Source organism: Nomascus leucogenys, chromosome 1a (genome assembly GCF_006542625.1).
Source record: "Nomascus leucogenys isolate Asia chromosome 1a, Asia_NLE_v1, whole genome shotgun sequence".
Classification (NCBI taxonomy): Eukaryota; Metazoa; Chordata; class Mammalia; order Primates; family Hylobatidae; genus Nomascus; species Nomascus leucogenys.
In genome coordinates, this window is record NC_044381.1 from 67,261,952 (window position 1) to 67,279,165 (window position 17,214).

Genomic DNA, 17,214 nt, shown 5'->3' on the forward strand with positions numbered 1-17,214 from the left:
TCTTTGGAAAATTTCATACCTAAGAGTCCTCTCAATATAAAATCACAGGGATAGTAAAAATTATTAGCACTTCAACAGAGGGAAGGCTGAACCATGAATATTAGCATCAAAGTTCCCTAATCCAACCAGAACTTATGATAGTATCAAGGAGCACGCAAATCTCCCTACTTTTAATTATCACTTCTATTACCAAGTATCGAGGTTGATCACAAAACCATGAAGAAATGAAAATGGATCAAATTCAATCACAGTAATGTCTTACCAGTAAGGGGTGCCAATGAAAGATTTTCGTTTTGCAATGGTAGCTGTTATTTTTGCAGCCACACCAAAGTCAGCTAATGAGGAAAAAAATAGAAAATTTCAGTTCTTTACAATACACCAAACAACATTTTTACTTTCACGCTTAGGCATGGCAGTATTAATAATTCAAATATTAACATTAGAAAAATGTGCATAAATTGAATACCTAAGTCTCTTCTTGCTTAGTTCACAACATACTTATTAAAAAAATTTATTGGCACTTTACTAGAATGAAAATGTACTTTATTAAGAACAAAGTTAACAAATATTTTTATTATATACACAATGAAGTTAATTTGGGAAAAAGAGAAAAAAAAGCACAAAAAATAAAACACATGGGAAAAACACACACCTGTATTCCTTTTATCCTAATATATCAAGGATAGCATTCTGGTACTATTTTTTTTTACAGTCATTTTCTTCTATGTATAAACTGTTTAAGTGTTGTAGTTAAACATGATTGTATTGTAATCCCTGCTACTTGGGAGGATTAGGTGGGAGGATCGCCTGAGGCCAGGAGTCCAAGTACACAGTGAGCTATGACTGAATCACTGCACTCCAGCCTGGATGACAGAGTGAGACCATCTACTTCAAAACAAACAAAATAACACACAAAAACACGTGGTTGTAAAATACTAAATAAATACACAGTCCATTTTTGTCATATAACACACCAGATGTTACTCTTACACATTTATAGATATCAATGATTGAATAGATTTATCACAGTTTAACAGTTTTTCTATTGCTAGACTTACGTTTGCATTTTTTCTACCACAAGTAATATTATGGTTAATGCTTCAGTGAATATGGATTTTCCATCTTTAGGTTTAATTTCCTTAAAATGAGTTTTGGGAGTAAAATTACTGGATCAAAAGTTAAACATTACTGTGACTCTTGATATGAAAATGAAATCTGTATAATGTTAATTCGCATTTAAAATTTTATAAAAATTTTATTAAAATGTCATTAAATTTTTAGAAAAAATTTTAGGAATTTGAAATAACATACCTAATTTTACATCGCCATGGTCTGTCAATAAAATATTAGCACCCTAGAACAAAAATACAAATACAATTAAATTAGCATCATAAAATTTCTTCCAATAGAATTGGCAATTTAAATGTATTAAACGAACTTACTTTGATATCTCTATGCATTTTGCCTTTAGTATGCAAATAGGCAAGACCCTAAAAGTTTAAAAAAAAAGAATGTATCAGCAAAACTGTAAATGTGACTCCTAAATTTTCTACTTAAATTCTTATTGAATAAGAAAAACTAGAATGTCTTTTTTGGGGAGAAAAAAACCTAGATAAGTAAATCAATGTTCACTATATTTTAAAGATTTGTTTTTGTTTTTGAGATAGAGTCTCACTGCCCAGGCTGGAGTGCAGTGGCAGTGATTTTGGCTCACTGCAGCCTCCATCTCCTGGGTTCAAGTGATTCACTTGCCTCAGCCTCTCAAGTAGCTGGGATTACAGGCATGCACCACTATGCCCAGCTAATTTTTGTATTTTTTAGTAGAGACGGGGTTTCACCATGTTGGCAAGACTGGTCTTGAACTCCTGACCTCAAGTGATCCACCTGCCTTGGCCTCCCAAAGTGCTGGGATTACAGGCGTGAGCCACCACACCTGGCCTGAAGATTTCTAATTTATTTTCTGATAAAAATCAGAAATATTTCACTAAACACAATCAAGATATCGAACACACTCATTACACCTAGAAGTTTCCTTATGTGGTGCTCCTTTATAATTTTCCCATTCTTCCCCACAACCCTCACAAACACTGATGTGCTTTCTGGCAATATAGATCAGGTTTTCAAAGTTATCTGACTGTTCTAGGTGTTTTACATTTCCACAGCAATTTTAGAATCAGCATGTCAACTTCTTTAATAAAAAGCCTCCTCAAATTGTGATTAGGGTTGCACTGAATCTATAGATCAATTTTTGAAGAATTATCATCTCAACAGTATTGAGTCTTCTGGTTTGTGAACATGGTATAGTTCTCCATTTATTTGGGTTTTTAGTTTCTCTCAGCAGTTTTGTAGTTTTCTGTATGCAGGTGTTTATGCATCTTTTGTCATATTTATCCCTAAGAATGTCATATTTTTTATGTTATTATATGTTGTATTATTTTAACTTCTGATTGTCTGTTGCTAGTATATATAAATCTGATTGATTTTTGTATATTGATAGTGAATATTACAATCATTCTAGCCTAATTTATTAGTTCTAATAGCTACTTTGTTTTTAAGAGTATTTAAGGTAGAGTATTGGAGAGTACTTCAGAGTATTGGAGTAATTTTTGAAAATTCAAAAATATACAGCACCCAACAAAGTAAAATTCACAATGTTGGGCATCTACTCAGATTACCAGACAAGCAAAGAAACATAATAAGATGAAAATGAGTAAAGGCAACCCACACTGACAGAGATGCTAGAATTAGCAGACAAAAACGTTAAAGCATTTTATTCCATTTTCGATATAGATGATGATGTGGTCTGTGAATAAAGAGAGTTGTACTTCCTACTTTCTAATCCAGATGCCTTTTATTTCATTATTTTCTCTTTTTGCACTGGCTGAAACCTCTAGGACAATGTTGAAAAGTAGTAGTAAAGGCAGACTTCATCACCCTGTTTGGGTGAGCTTGGAGGAAAAAACATCCTGTCTTTTACCATTAAGTATGATTTAGTCATAGGTTTTTCACAGGTACCCTTTATCAGGCTGACCAAGTTCCTTTCTATTCCTAGCACGTTCAGAATTTTTTATCAGGAATGAATGTTGGATTTTGCTAAATGCCCTTTCTGTGTGTATTTAGATGATAATGTGGTTTTTCTTTTTTAGTTGTTAAGATGAAATGATTTTTGGATATTAAACCAACACTGCATTCTAGAATAAACTCCACTTGTTTATGATGTATTAACTTTTAAAATATATTACTGGATTACCTTTGCTAAACCTTTTATTTTTAATGTTTGCACCTAGGTTTATGAAGAACATTAGTCTGTAGTTTTGTTCTCTTGTAAGATTGTTGTCTAATTTTGGTGTCAGAAAAATGCTGACTCAAAATGATTCGGCAGTTATTCCTCATTCTTCAATTTTCTAGATAGGTATATATAGGATTGGCATTATTTCTTTCTTATATGTTTGGTAGAATTTACTGTATGGCATCATCTGGCCTGGAGTTTTCTTTGTGAGAATACATATAGGATTATTCAGGTTATTTATAATTGAGTGAGCTTTGGTAGTTTGTATCTCTTGTTGAAACTGCCCATTTTATTGGCATAATACTGTTCATAATACTGTCTTGTTATCCAGTATTTGTAAATTCTGTCTTGACATCCCATCATTCATTTCTGATGCTTATCACTTGTTTCTTCTCTTTTTACTTTTTTTCCTGATCAATCTGTCTAGATGTTTATCATTTTTATTGCTCATCTCAAAGAATCAGATTTATTTCACTGACATTCTCTATTACTGTTTTTCTCCATTCCATTTCATTTATTTCTGTTCTGATCTTTATTTCCTTTCTCTGCTTACTTTGTATTATATTTGCTCATATTTTTCTAGCTTCTTAGGTGGAAGCTGAGGATACTGATTTGAGAGCTTCTGTTTAGTGCTATAAATTTCCCTATAAGTACAGGCTGAATATCCCTATCTAAAATGCTTGGGACCAGAACTATTTCAGATTTCAGATTTTTTAGTACTTGCAGAATATATACTGATTAAACATCCCTAATCAGAAAATAGAAAATGCAAAATGCTCCAATGAGCATTTTCTTTGAGCATAATGTTGGACTTTCTTAAACATTTCTTGTAGGATAGGTCTGCTGGTGACTTGTTCTTTCAGTGTTTATAAGTCTGAAAAACTCTATTTTGCCTTTGTTTTTGAAAGGGATTTTCTCTAGGAATAGAATTTTAGGTTGACAATTTCTTTTCAGTACTTTAAAGATTTTCCACTGTCTTCTCACTTATTCTAACAATAAATCTTCCTTGTCTCTGTTCTTTTGTATATCATGAGTCCTGTTTTGAATGCTTCTAAGATGTTCTAATCAAATAAGCAATTTGATTCATGTGTCTTAGTGTAGTTTTTTTTTTCATGGTTTTTTTTTTGTGCTCAGGATTTGTTGAGCACTTTGGATCTGTGGGTTCATATTAATAGTTATCATCAAATATGGACAATTTTCAGCCATCTCCCCTTCTCAGTTTGTCTCCCTTTTCTCTTTCGTTTCCTTTTTTTCTCTTTGTCTCTTCGTTCTTTTTTTTTTCTTCTCATTTTTGTCCCTTTTTCTTCTGTTGTCCCTTCAAGGACACCAATCCATATTAGGTCACTTGAAATTGTCCTACAGCTTAATGATACTCTTCATTTATAAAAAACTATTTTTTCTTTCCATGTTTCATTTTGAATATTTTCCATCTCTATGCCCTCAAATTCAAATATACGTTTTTTGCAATATTTAATCATCTGTTAATTTCATCCTTTGTTAATTCCATCAGACACTGTGGTTTTCATCTCTAGAAGTTTGACGTGGGCCTTTTTTATATCTTCCATATCTCAACTTCTTAAGCATCTTAAACAGTTATTATAACTGCTTTAACGTTTTTGTCTGCTAATTCTAGCATCTCTGTCAATGTGGGTTGCCTTTACTCATTTTCATCTTATTATGCTTCTTTGCTTGTCTGGTAATCTGAGTAGATGCCCAACATTGTGAATTTTACTTTGTTGGGTGCTGTATATTTTTGAATTTTCAAAAATACTCCAATACTCTGAAGTACTCTCCAATACTCTACCTTAAATACTCTTAACTGGCTTGGGACCCCACCTGGGTTCCTTCTCCCTATACTGTGGCCTGAAAACTTTCCCAAGGCCATAAGCTGGGGCAATTATATGGCTTCTTTGGTTTGTTTCCTATTTTTCAGGCCTCATTGTCCTTCATTACCTGATGTTCAGTTTCTTGAAAATCACTGTTTCATATATTTTGCCTACTTCATTTGATTGTTTTGGGTAGCATGGTAAATCTACTTCTTGTTACTTGATTTTGACCAGATGTGGAAGTTTATCTGCATAATAGAATTTTAAAATTGGAAATAATATTGGAGGTATTCCCTTCCTAAGCTTCATATTGTTTTTTTTTTAATTTTAATTTTTGTGGGTACATAGTAGGTATATATTTATGGAGAATTTACTTGGTACAGGCGGCAATGTGAAACAAGCACATCATGGACAAAGTGGTATCCATCCCCTCAAGCATTTATCCTTTGAGTTACAAGCAATTCAATGACACTCTGTTATATGAAAATATAAAATTCAGTTATTACTGACTATAGTCACCCTGTTGTGTTATCAAATACTAGAACTAATTCTTTCTTTTCTTTTTTTTTTTTTTTTGGTACCCATTAACCATCCCCACTCCCCCCCGACCATATCAAATCCCTTCTCAGCCTCTGGTAACCATCCTTCTACTTTCTATGTCTGTGAGTTAACTGTTTTGATTTTTAGATCCCACAAATAAGTAAGAACATGTGATGTTTGTCTTTCTATCTCTGGCTTATTTCACTTAACATAAGGATCTCCAGCTCCATCCTTGTTCCTGCAAATAAGCCTCATTTTATATACTCATGCATCACAAAACAATAGGGATGCATACATTCTGAGAAATGCATTGTTAGGCAATTTTGTTGTGCAAGTATCATAGAGGGTACTTGCATAAACATGGATGGTATATACATATAGCCTACTAAACACCTAGGGTATATGTATAGCCCTATTGCTCCTAAGCTACAAACCTGCACAGCACATTACTGTACTGATATTGTAGGAACTGTAACACAATGGCAATTACTGCATATCTAAACATATCTAAGCATAGAAAAGGTACAGTAAAAATACAGTATTATAACCTTATGGGACCACTGTTGTATATGTAGCCCATTTTTGACTGAAATGTTATGCAGTACAGGATTGTATTTTGGGAACTAGAACTATATAAAAGGTTACGGTCATATACCAGTGCCAGAGTGCAAATCCAACTTTGTTTTTTTTTTTTTTTTTCACCTCTACTCAGTACTTTAATACTTAGGGAAACAATGAACTTTGGATATTAAAATACAAAGAAAATGAATTTGTCAATAATTCTCTGCTGTGAATGTATGATTAAGTTTGTATTTTATGTAGATACAATAAAGTAGGTTTCTATGTTATGTAAATGTTACAGGAATATACACACACATACATACATACATATATATTACACGTCTCTCTCTCTATATAAAAATATATATATATTAGATAAATTAATCTGATTTATCTCTCAGTAAGATTTGGCAGTGGTTATGTCTTTTAAAGCATGTGGGAACCAACTCTTCAAAACTGACTAGAACTTTTTCCTAGATCAGCCAAATCTCCCATTTTCGAAAATATTAGAGAACAACACATAGAGTATCAATTTCTTTCTAAATTGAAACTACACAATCTAGGAAATTTAGGGATAGAAGCATTAATTAACAATTATCAGTTGTAAATTACAAAAATACAAACCACAATCACTACTACTTATTCCCTCCTCCAAATTTAAATGCCTTAATGTATATGAACAAAATTGTTAATTCCTAATTTTCTCAGTGAGTATCTTTCAGCGCACTGAAAAAAATTAATAAATTGGGAGAAATACCACATACTCTGTATCTTTATTGAATATTCATAACCCATTTTAGCATACTAAAAGTTCTCACAGGCTCTGAAGTAAAGAAACCTGTTTAATGCAATGTTAACCAAACTTACAAAAAGAGATTCTGCTATCAATAACACTTAATATCACATAGAACTAGGGTTTTCAGATAACGCCTTGAGTTAATGCTGTGCTGATTTATTTTATTTCAAGAGAAATAGTAAAAGCCCCCATGTCTCATGGAAGAGATTCCTTTTACTGCCATAAACTTGAAGGGAACGCTTAGACAACATGTTACAATTGAGAGGTTTGGTGATTCATTCTTGAAAACCAATTTACACAACTGAGGGCCAAGTGCTACAAAGTAGAATACCTCACATGACCATGGTGTGCATCAGCATCAAAGTGGAATTCCACATATGATCACTGTATATGCCGGCATCAGCTTAAATGAATTCATGTGATTCATTCATGAAAGAAAAATAACTAGTTTTACAGAATTATAAGAGATTAACAGAAAAATCATTTTGTTTTACCCTTTCTCTTTAAGGTAGACTATCATTTTATAGTTATCAATTGTCAGGCAATTGCCTTTCTAACTACATTAAGAAAATATTGCCTACAATTGCCTAACTACATTAAGAAAATATAGTACCTGTAAGGTTTCTCTGCATACATAGGCTATTTGCAATTCTGATAATGGTCCAGTAACTAGAAAGAAAAAGAGACCACATTGTTATATATTTAAACCTAACAGATTAGAAATAGTCTACTTAAAAAAATGACAAACTAGGCCAAGTGCAGTGGCTCACGCCTGTAATCCCAGCACTTTGGGAGGCCAAGGCAGGCGGATCACAAGGTCAAGAGCTCGAGACCATCCTGGCCAACATGGTGAAACCCCGTCTCTACTAAAAATACCAAAATTGGCTGGGCATGGTGGTGCGCACCTGTAGTCCCAGCTACTCAGAAGGCTGAGGCAGGAGAATTGCTTGAACCCGGGAGGCGGGGGTTGCAGTGAGCTGAGATCATACCACTGCACTCCAGCCTGGTGGCAGAACGAGACTCGGTTTCGGAAAAAAACAAACAAACAAAAAACCAAAAAACAGACGAACTATTATAAAACAACTTCTATTTATACAATTGAGTGACTTCTCTTCTGATTATGAGCATATATTATTTCTGTCATCAAGAAACAAAAACAAAAGGTAACACTGAGAATTTTTTCAAATGTACTTTAAAAGATTTAAACTCCATAACAACTGTGGTCCTTGAAAATATTAAGCACTCATGTGCAAAGCATAGTGGTAGGTCTATAGAATGCAATCCTTAACAATTTTTCAAAAATAAAGAAATACATGTAACTAGTTATACAGAGAAATAGAGAATCATAGAGATTGACTGTCCAATATATTAAAAGGCATCATATACTTTTTTAAAGATCAAGATGCTATTTCTTTAGTATAACTCTTCACCACACCTATCAAAAGAGAGGCTTGATCCAGTACCTTATCTAAGAATTTAAAAAATAACCGTGTCACTTTTGGCAACCAGATCTCTCCCTAATATGAAATATAAAATTCTTATTTCAAGAACTCAACCAGAGGCTTTGGGACTATGTCTTTCAATACCATGAGAGTAACTCTGGGGTAGTATCTGCTGACAGTGAAACCAAATCACGTAGTCATGTGTATTCTTCATCTAGAGAAATTTCTACTGCGTATTTTAATCACTGGCTCTCTCTACCCATTCAGGAACATAAATTTTTGATTCTTAGTAACATGACAAATAGTAGTAAAGGAAAAAAAGTCACTTTATTAACAACATCTAATTATAAGTGTAGATTTTATTGATTATTATGCTATCTAGTATACTAACTACCGGGATGGGTACTACTTAGGTTCAATTTAATTCAACAAATATCAGGTTTAATAAGAGAAAGTCAGAATTTCATGAAAAAATAAAATTAATGTTTCAAAGCTATTCTTTAAACTTAAAAGTTGCAAAAAAAAAAAAAAAAAGCCAGCTATCTTAAGAGTGCTCTCATTTTATAAAAATGTGAATGGATAAAAATTACAATTATGGAATAAAAACTTTTCATAGAAAAGACAGCAATTCCATTTATGTATGTATGTATGTATGTATGTATGTATGTATGTATGTATTTATTGAGACAGTCTTGCTCTCTCACCCAGGCTAGAGTGCAGTGGCATGATCTTGGTTCACTGCAACCACCGCCTCCTGGGTGCAAGTGATTCTCTTGTCTCAGTCTCCCAAGTAGCTGGGATTACAGGTGCCTGCCACCACGCTTGGCTAATTTTTGTATTTTTAGTAGAGATGGGGTTTTACCATGTTGGCAAGGCTGGTCTCAAACTCCTGACCTTGGCCTCCCAAAGTACTGGAATTACAGGCATGAGAAGATAGCAATTCTTTATAAAATCATAGAAAAAAATTAAATCCAGTGGCACAGAGAATTTTAAATCCATATGCCTAAGAGATAGCCTAAATCATAGTAATTTGTGTATTTGTAACATTTATGTGATGTTAAAACATTTTTGTTAATAAAGCGGTAGTGATCAGTGTTTAGACATCGGTCAGAATTTTTGTTGTTATGATTTGTTGTGACAAAATTAGATAATTATGACATTTTAAAATTGATAATTAAGTACTATATTGATAAGTTTTTATTGTAATTTAAAAGTTTACTTCTGAGCTTTGCTTTCCCTCTCCTCATTGCTTGACTAATGACTTAGTCAACTGGTAGGTATTCTTTCATTTTGCTATACATTTACATTCTATATTTATACTTATAAAAATATAATTTTTAAAAGCCTAAGTATGACCAAGTATGTTATACATATTCTTTCACAATTCACTTTTTCCATTTAAAAATAAGCCTTAGGGATATATACCTAGGTCAATAATTATGAAGTAACTTCATCTTTTTAAGTGCCACACAGTATTCCATTTTACAGGTTGAAGAGTACTTTATTTAACCACTGTTCTATTGACTGACATTTTAAAACTGAGCTCTGTAGTTACAACCTATTATTTGAAGTGAAATAGCACTTCTGTTTTTATATCTACTGTGGCTGCATTTGTAAACTGCATGACTGAAATTTGATAAGGTTTCCAATATAAAGATTTCAGCATAGAAACATTTAAAAATATTTCACGTAATTCTTCAAAACAAATTATAAAATGAGTAGCTGCAATGGGAGTTTTACTATCCCATATCCATGTTAAACAAGGAGAAGAAAAATTATAAGGATCTATGTTTAGTCTCATAAATTCTAGAAATTCAAGAAATTGCCAGCAGCAACAAAACAAATTAAAAGCTAAACAGTAGAGCCAAAACAAAACTTTCTAAACAGTATTAGAATATGTCAAATTCAACTCAGAAAACTGCCTAAATTAATAGAATACTAAATAAAATACTCAAAACTTTAAAACATACATATTAATACAAAAATATTACAGTAACAAGTAAATTGCTTTTCTGGTTAGCAGGTTAAGTTACTAAGACAGACATGTAACTTCCCTTCTGTGAGTTACCCCTTGCGTTTCAATATTTTTTTACAAGGAAATTTAGGAAGTTTCATTTGTAGATAAAACACTTTCCTAGAGATATCTAAAGAGTAAAATTTGGATTATATAAATACTTTTGCATTTGTCAGTTCGGGCTCAGGCAAGTTTAATTGACTAACCAATAAAAAATAAATATAGATTTCTGTTATGCAGTGCTCTGGGAACAGAAGAATGCAAAATAGTAAGTCTACCTGTTAATTTCCGTGGTTAACTGGAAATATCAAACAACAATCATTAAAACTAAAGTCTGTTTAAAATGTAAAGTTAAATTAACAGTACCATGGTAAATATCTTGAAGTGATCCGCCACCACAGTATTCCATACAAATCCATAGTTTTTCCCGACTAATGCGAAAAAGAAAGAAAATTATATTAGCTAGTAATTTTCAATCACTGAAATACTCCAAGGCTCTCACTCTTTAGCACACCAAGGTTCAGAATGGACTGTGAAGTGCAACAGGAAACTGCTATGCAATCTTGCTACAATACACAGAAAAGCACATTAATTTCAGCTTTGTTCCCATCTTCAGTGGTTTAGAATATGATCAGTTTTCTAAGTTAAAACACTTATTTGTAATCACTTATAATGTTTCACTAAAATTGCCAGATGAGGTATAACTATAAAAATGGGAGTACCATTATTAATATATAATAGGGGGAAATCGTAGAAATAGGAAGACCCTAAAAAATTTAGAACTTTGCAGTGTTTAAAAACATACATATATAGTAGCACTTACATAGAAGGAAGAGAGTGTAGTAGCAAAGAATATATAAAATACAGAGAGAGATGATGCTTTTTTTTCCTCTTACCTAAGATAACTCCCAAAGTAGGCGACGATGTTACAATGTTTACATTCTTTAACCATAAATATTTCTTGTTGAATCAAAGAAAAATCATCTCCTGGAAAACAAAATAAGTTATTTATCATGTTACTCAAAATCTCTACATATGAAAAGGAGGAAGGAAAACTTTACAATAAATATTAGAGATGAGGAATGAGGCATTCTCAATACTTCAATGAAAATGTAAACTGGTAGAATCTTTCTATAAAGTCAGAAGTCTTTAAAATATACAGAATCTTTGAACCCACAATTTCACTTACAAATTTTTTTTCTTAAGGAGATATGTACAAAGACAGATGTTTACTACAGTATGGTTTAATAATGCAAGGATGGTGAAATAAATTACAGTACAGTGTACAGTGTGTTGTGACATGAAAATAGGTTTATATTGTGAAAAAGGAGATTACACACTATTTAAGTATATAGAAAAAGTATTTCAAAAGTAATTTTGCTTTCTTCCTTTTTGGTCTGTACTTTACAATCAAACCCATACGAGTTAATTAGAAAAAGCTACATTAGGCCAGGCAGGGTGGCTCACGCCTGTTAATTCAAGCACCTTGGGAGGAGGCCAAGGCAGGCGGATCACTTGAGGTCAGGAGTTCAATACCAGCCTGGCCAACATGGTGAAACCCCGTTTCTACTAAAAACACAAAAATTAGATGGGTGTGGTGGTGGCACCTGTAATCTTTAAACTTGAAATGCAACTTCAAGTTTAAAATCAGTGGGCAACATAGTGAGCCTCCCTCTCCCTCCACTAAAAAAAAATTCAGTGGTGTCCAGACAGACTCTGGCTCTAACTCAAAGTCATCTTAGAAAAACATACAAGGCCAAGAAGGAAAAACTCAGCAATTAGGTCTTAGATAAATAAACAAAATCTTCACACAAGTCAGAGATATTTTTTCCCTTTATACTTTCAACTTTTTCAGTTCAAAACCAAAACAGAGCTTTAAATATTCTTGTCATGCCATTAAAAGCTTTTAAAGATCTATCACTACTGATGTGGTTTAAACATATATTTAGTTTCGTACAAAAATTAGCTGAGCATAGTGACAGGTGCCTGTGGTCCCAGCTACTCGGGAGGCTAAGGCATGAGAATCACTTGAACCTGGGAGGCGGAGGTCGCAGTGAGCTGAGAGCACGCCACTGCACTCCAGCCTGGCGACAGAGCGAGACTCTGCCTCAAAAACAAACCGAAACAAAAACCCATACATATATTTAGTTTAACTATTAATATGCCACATTTATTTATAATCATTGGAACTTTTTTTAACAGTCAATTCATGTAAACATTAACTGATAGTTCAGTTACAGAATTTCATGTTAGCAATTTTAAAGGGTTAGGGAAGCCAAACGAGGGTACAATCTTCTAACTGAATGAACGTCTGAGAGAAAACCTTTAAAGATAATCTACCTTTTATTTGTAACCTGGGAAAACATGTATTACATAAATGGTTACGTATACCTTAAACATAAGTGTGCGAATGGCACTTGTTACAATTGAAAATGTACTTCTTAATGGTTTTTACAATAAAAGAGGATCAAAGGAGATAATCCAAAATAGAAGATGACCTTCTGTTCCTCATTATCAGTTTAGGCAGAAGCTGTGAGTAAGCCCTGAAGGTGACAGTAGAAAGTCTGCCTACCTAGGTGCAGAGGAAAGGCCCTGCTTTCTGTGTTCACTCACAGGCACCAGAATACTTTCTTCTTTTATATCACTCCTCCATCTGAGCCTTTTCCATCATAGCATTAAAACTTCTTTACGCATGCTAATTTCCCTCAAACTGGCTAAATTCTAGCTCATCTTCCATGTTTGAAAAAATATGAATTATAAAGGAAAGAAGAGTAAAGCAGCACATAATTTTGTTAATATATGTGTATTAGTCCGTTCTCACACTGCTATACGGAACTGCCCAAGACTGGGTAATTTATAAAGAAAAGAGGTTTAATTGACTTACACTTCCACATGGCTTGGGAGCCCTCAGGAAACTTACAACCATGGCAGAAGGGGAAGCAGGCAAGTCTTACATTGTGGCAGGCGAGAGAGTGTGTGTGTTAGAGGAACTGTCAGACACTTATAAAACCATCAGATCTCATGAGAACTCACTATCATGAGAACAGCATGGGGGAAACCACCTCCATGATCCAATCACCTCCCACCAGGCCTATCCTTCAACGCCTGAGAATTACAATTCAAGATGAGATTTGGGTGGGGACACAAAGCCTAACCATATCAATATGTTATTCTTTGGATTCCCACCTACTCACTTTTAAATGTGCACAGATATACTGAGCTGTGCTGAAAAATTCTTCAGTTAAGTCTGGGATTTAGAACAGATTTTCTCACAGAGTAGCTTCACATAATATGGTGCCTAACTTCTCAATTGTGTGTAAATTCTTAAACTGACCCGTAAAAGTCAATAATATGGCTGAATTAATACTACTAGTAACAAACTACTACCTCTTGGTAGCAGTTTGAGTTCTGGGTTCCACCCTACAACTGTTTCCAGCAGCAGCTACGTGAGGTTTCTACCAGGCAAGGTGAGGTCTTGGTGGGAGTAAGTGACAACTTTTTACAGCTGTAGCTGGAAGCAGGAATTCCGAAGCACAGGTTATTAATAACTCAGATGTTTGAACTCCAGCTTCAGATATATTCTTCATATATCTGCTTCACTATTATATTATTTGAAACTTTAATGCAAAGAGAGTAAAATCTTCTGTGAATTGAAACTGTACCATGGAAGAGACTTACATAAAGCTAGTGTTTTTGTAGTTTATCCTGAGAGGTAAGTAAGCTAAATATGGTTATCACAGATGTAGCTATTCTTTGATGGCCTACATCAGCCTCATAAAAATAATCTGAAATTCGGATAGTTGATTTTATTCTTTTAACTGGGTGATTCGCCAAATTAATATTACTTTCCACTGAGATGTGGCATAAAATCCACTAGGTTCAGAGAACTTAGGCTTGTAGGTTCCAGCTCTGCTGCTCACCAGCCTGGGCAACATAGAGAAATCTCATCTTTACAAAGTAATAAGCTAGGCATGGTGGCATGCACCTGTAGTCCCAGCTACTCAGGAGGCTGAGGTGGGAGGACTACTTGAGCCCAAGAGTTTGAGGTTGCAGTGAGCTATAATCACGCCACTGCACTTCAGACTGGGGAACAGAGTGAGAGTCTGTCTCCAAAGAAAAAGGTACTTGTTTAAAGAAGAGAAATTTTATTCTTCACACCCTGACAATGTAAGGATGAGACTAGTTGAGAACCACAGAGCCCCTTATCTTATCTTCAGTTTTGGCTATATACCTATTATTTCCATCTGAATGTCTTGCTAGTAACTTACATTTAATATATGCCCTGAAGTACCAATATCTTCTCTTAAAAACCAATTTTTCTTCCTGACTTTACAGTTTGTGTTAATGATACTTTATTCTAAAGGATTAATCACTACCAGTCTGTTCATAGCCCTCCTAACAAAATCTACCACTATCCATGGCACTGTTTGTGTCATGTGACCTTCTACTAGCCGAAGGAACCAGGGTGAACAACGGACTTGAAAAGAACTAATCCATAGCCTGGCAAGAGCTAATCACATTTGATCTCTTGAAAATGTGAACCATGGAGACTCGGTCAGTTGTCACTTACCAGCAGAATCATAATAAAAGTGAAATATTAGAACAAGAGGCCATGAATGACTACAGCTAAGATTCCTAGAGATGTCCTACTGAAAACCTGGCTGCTGAGTACATCCTTACACAGGAAAGGGAGAAATACCAGAGACTGAAAGTACAGGTTGTTTTTTTTCTCCTCCTTTCTGTAAGGGCAGTTGCAGGTTCTACCAAACCACAGACAGAGACAGGAATCACTGAAGACAGATGCTTATTTCCTTGGGCTCCTCAAGAATGCATGGGTGTGTGTTTGTGTGAAAGAGAGAGAGAGAGAGAGACAGAGAGATATAGACAGAGAGAGAGAGAGAGAGAGAGAGTGTGTGTGTGTGTGTGTGTAAGGGAACTCAGCCTGATACTCCTAGAAAAAAAAAATGACCCCCTCAGCCAGAAAGGGGAAATATGTAGAGCCAAAAGGGATGGTAGTTCTGTATCTGAGACAGTAGACACTAGAACTAGTCCTAATTAAAATGATAAATTATTAAAAGCTCCTAAAACTGGCTTAAGCCCTGGGAGATAGCTATAAAAATTAACTAAGAAATGTAGATATTAGTTATAGCATGCTGGGTTCTAAATGATGTTAACATTGGGGGTTTGTGTTTTAAAGTTTTTTGAAAAACCACTGTATTACTGTTTAAATTAAGCATGTTCAGTAATTACTAGAGCAATGATCACAGCCTCCAACATAGTGTTTCAAGGCTGACATTAAGAGACAGATTTGCTAACAAGTGTAGCAAGTACAAGATCCTGAAGGCCAAGTTTTCTGCCCCTTTTTTCTAAGCCACCTTCTGCCTAACAGGCACACTGCAACTCTAAACTACAATTTTTAACTAGAGTGGGCAGCCAACCCCCTAAAACAAGTTACACTACGAAGATACAGCCTTAGTATCTGGGGTCATCTTGAGGGGCTGGGCTTTGCTCCCAGTTTCATAGCTTTGAATACAATTAGCCAGTGACAGTGTTAGCTACCACTTGCTTCTGCTACCATCAGTGCATCAAAATAGGATCAAGTTAGACATTATTAATGCCACAATCAAAACACTTGTAAAAACATAGTAAGAAAAAAGTAGAAATCTTGGGAAGCAAAAGACTAGAATTTTAGAGCTTCCTAATACTATCTGCAGGTTGACATAAAGCAGTTAAGCCTTCATACTCTGGGGATGAACTGGAGTAAGTCGGTTGCACCCCTCGTGTATAAGGGTCCTCTGCATTACATTTGGATTTAATACCCTCTTAAAACTTCCTTACAATCAAATGATTCCTAACAAATAGTACCTGGGAAGTGATTAAAAGCAGCAGACCTTCAGATTTTTTTCAAAAAAATGTACTAGGCATTAAAATCTGGTTGTGGCAAGATAAAAGGCAGTAAGATTCATCACACCTCTCCCTCCAAAAATATGACAGTAGATCATAGATTTAATACTGAGGTAATTAATTCAACCAATGTCTATAATTATGTGGACAGCTATGTTTCCTGAGCACAAAGTCTATTATCTCTCTCTTTTTTTTTTTTTTTTTTTGAGATGGAGTCTCGCTCTGTCGCCCAGGCTAAAGTGCAGTGGTGTGATCTCAGCTCATTGCAACCTCTACCTCCTGGGTTCAAGTGATTCTCCTGCCCCAGCTTCCAGAGTAGCTGGGATTACTTTTTGTATTTTTAATAGAGATGAGGTTCCACCATGTTGGCCAGGATGGTCTCAAACTCCCGACTTCAGGTGATCCACCCGCCTTGGTCTCCCAAACCACTGGTATTACAGGCATGAGCCACAGCACCCAGCTTATTATCTCTGAAACTCCTAATATTGTGTTCCAAGCTATAAGCTTGAACTAATACCAAAAACTATCCTCCAACATTACATACTGAACTCTTTTTTTTTTTTTTTCGAGATAGGGTTTCACTCTATTGCCTAGGCTAGAGTACAGTGACACAATCTTGGCTCACTGCAGCCTTAACCTCCTGGGCTCAAGCAATTCTCCCACCTCAGCCTCCTAAGTAGCTGGGATTACAGGCACATGTCATAACACCTAGCTAATTTTTTGTATTCTTTGTAGAGCCTGGGTTTTGCCATGTTGCCCAGGCTGGCCTCGAACTTCTGAGCTCAAGCAATCTGCCTGACTCAGCCTTCCAAAGTGCTAGGATTACAGGTATGAGCCACCAT

The 17,214-nt window shown here is 34.8% G+C and overlaps 1 protein-coding gene across 4 annotated transcripts in view; it reads right to left on the reverse strand.

Annotated features, from left to right (window-relative positions):
* The window catches only part of MAP4K5 (mitogen-activated protein kinase kinase kinase kinase 5), a 122,470-nt gene that overhangs the window by 54,655 nt on the left and 50,601 nt on the right, over positions 1-17,214 (reverse strand). For all 4 annotated transcript variants that reach the window (XM_003267666.3, XM_003267665.3, XM_030810259.1 and 1 more), the window contains 6 exons: positions 11,365-11,455; positions 10,835-10,899; positions 7,626-7,681; positions 1,443-1,490; positions 1,312-1,354; positions 263-335 (listed from right to left, as the gene is read on the reverse strand). In XM_003267666.3, coding sequence (XP_003267714.1) covers positions 263-335; positions 1,312-1,354; positions 1,443-1,490; positions 7,626-7,681; positions 10,835-10,899; positions 11,365-11,455 — 376 coding nt within the window. The remainder of the gene's footprint in view (positions 1-262; positions 336-1,311; positions 1,355-1,442; positions 1,491-7,625; positions 7,682-10,834; positions 10,900-11,364; positions 11,456-17,214) is intronic.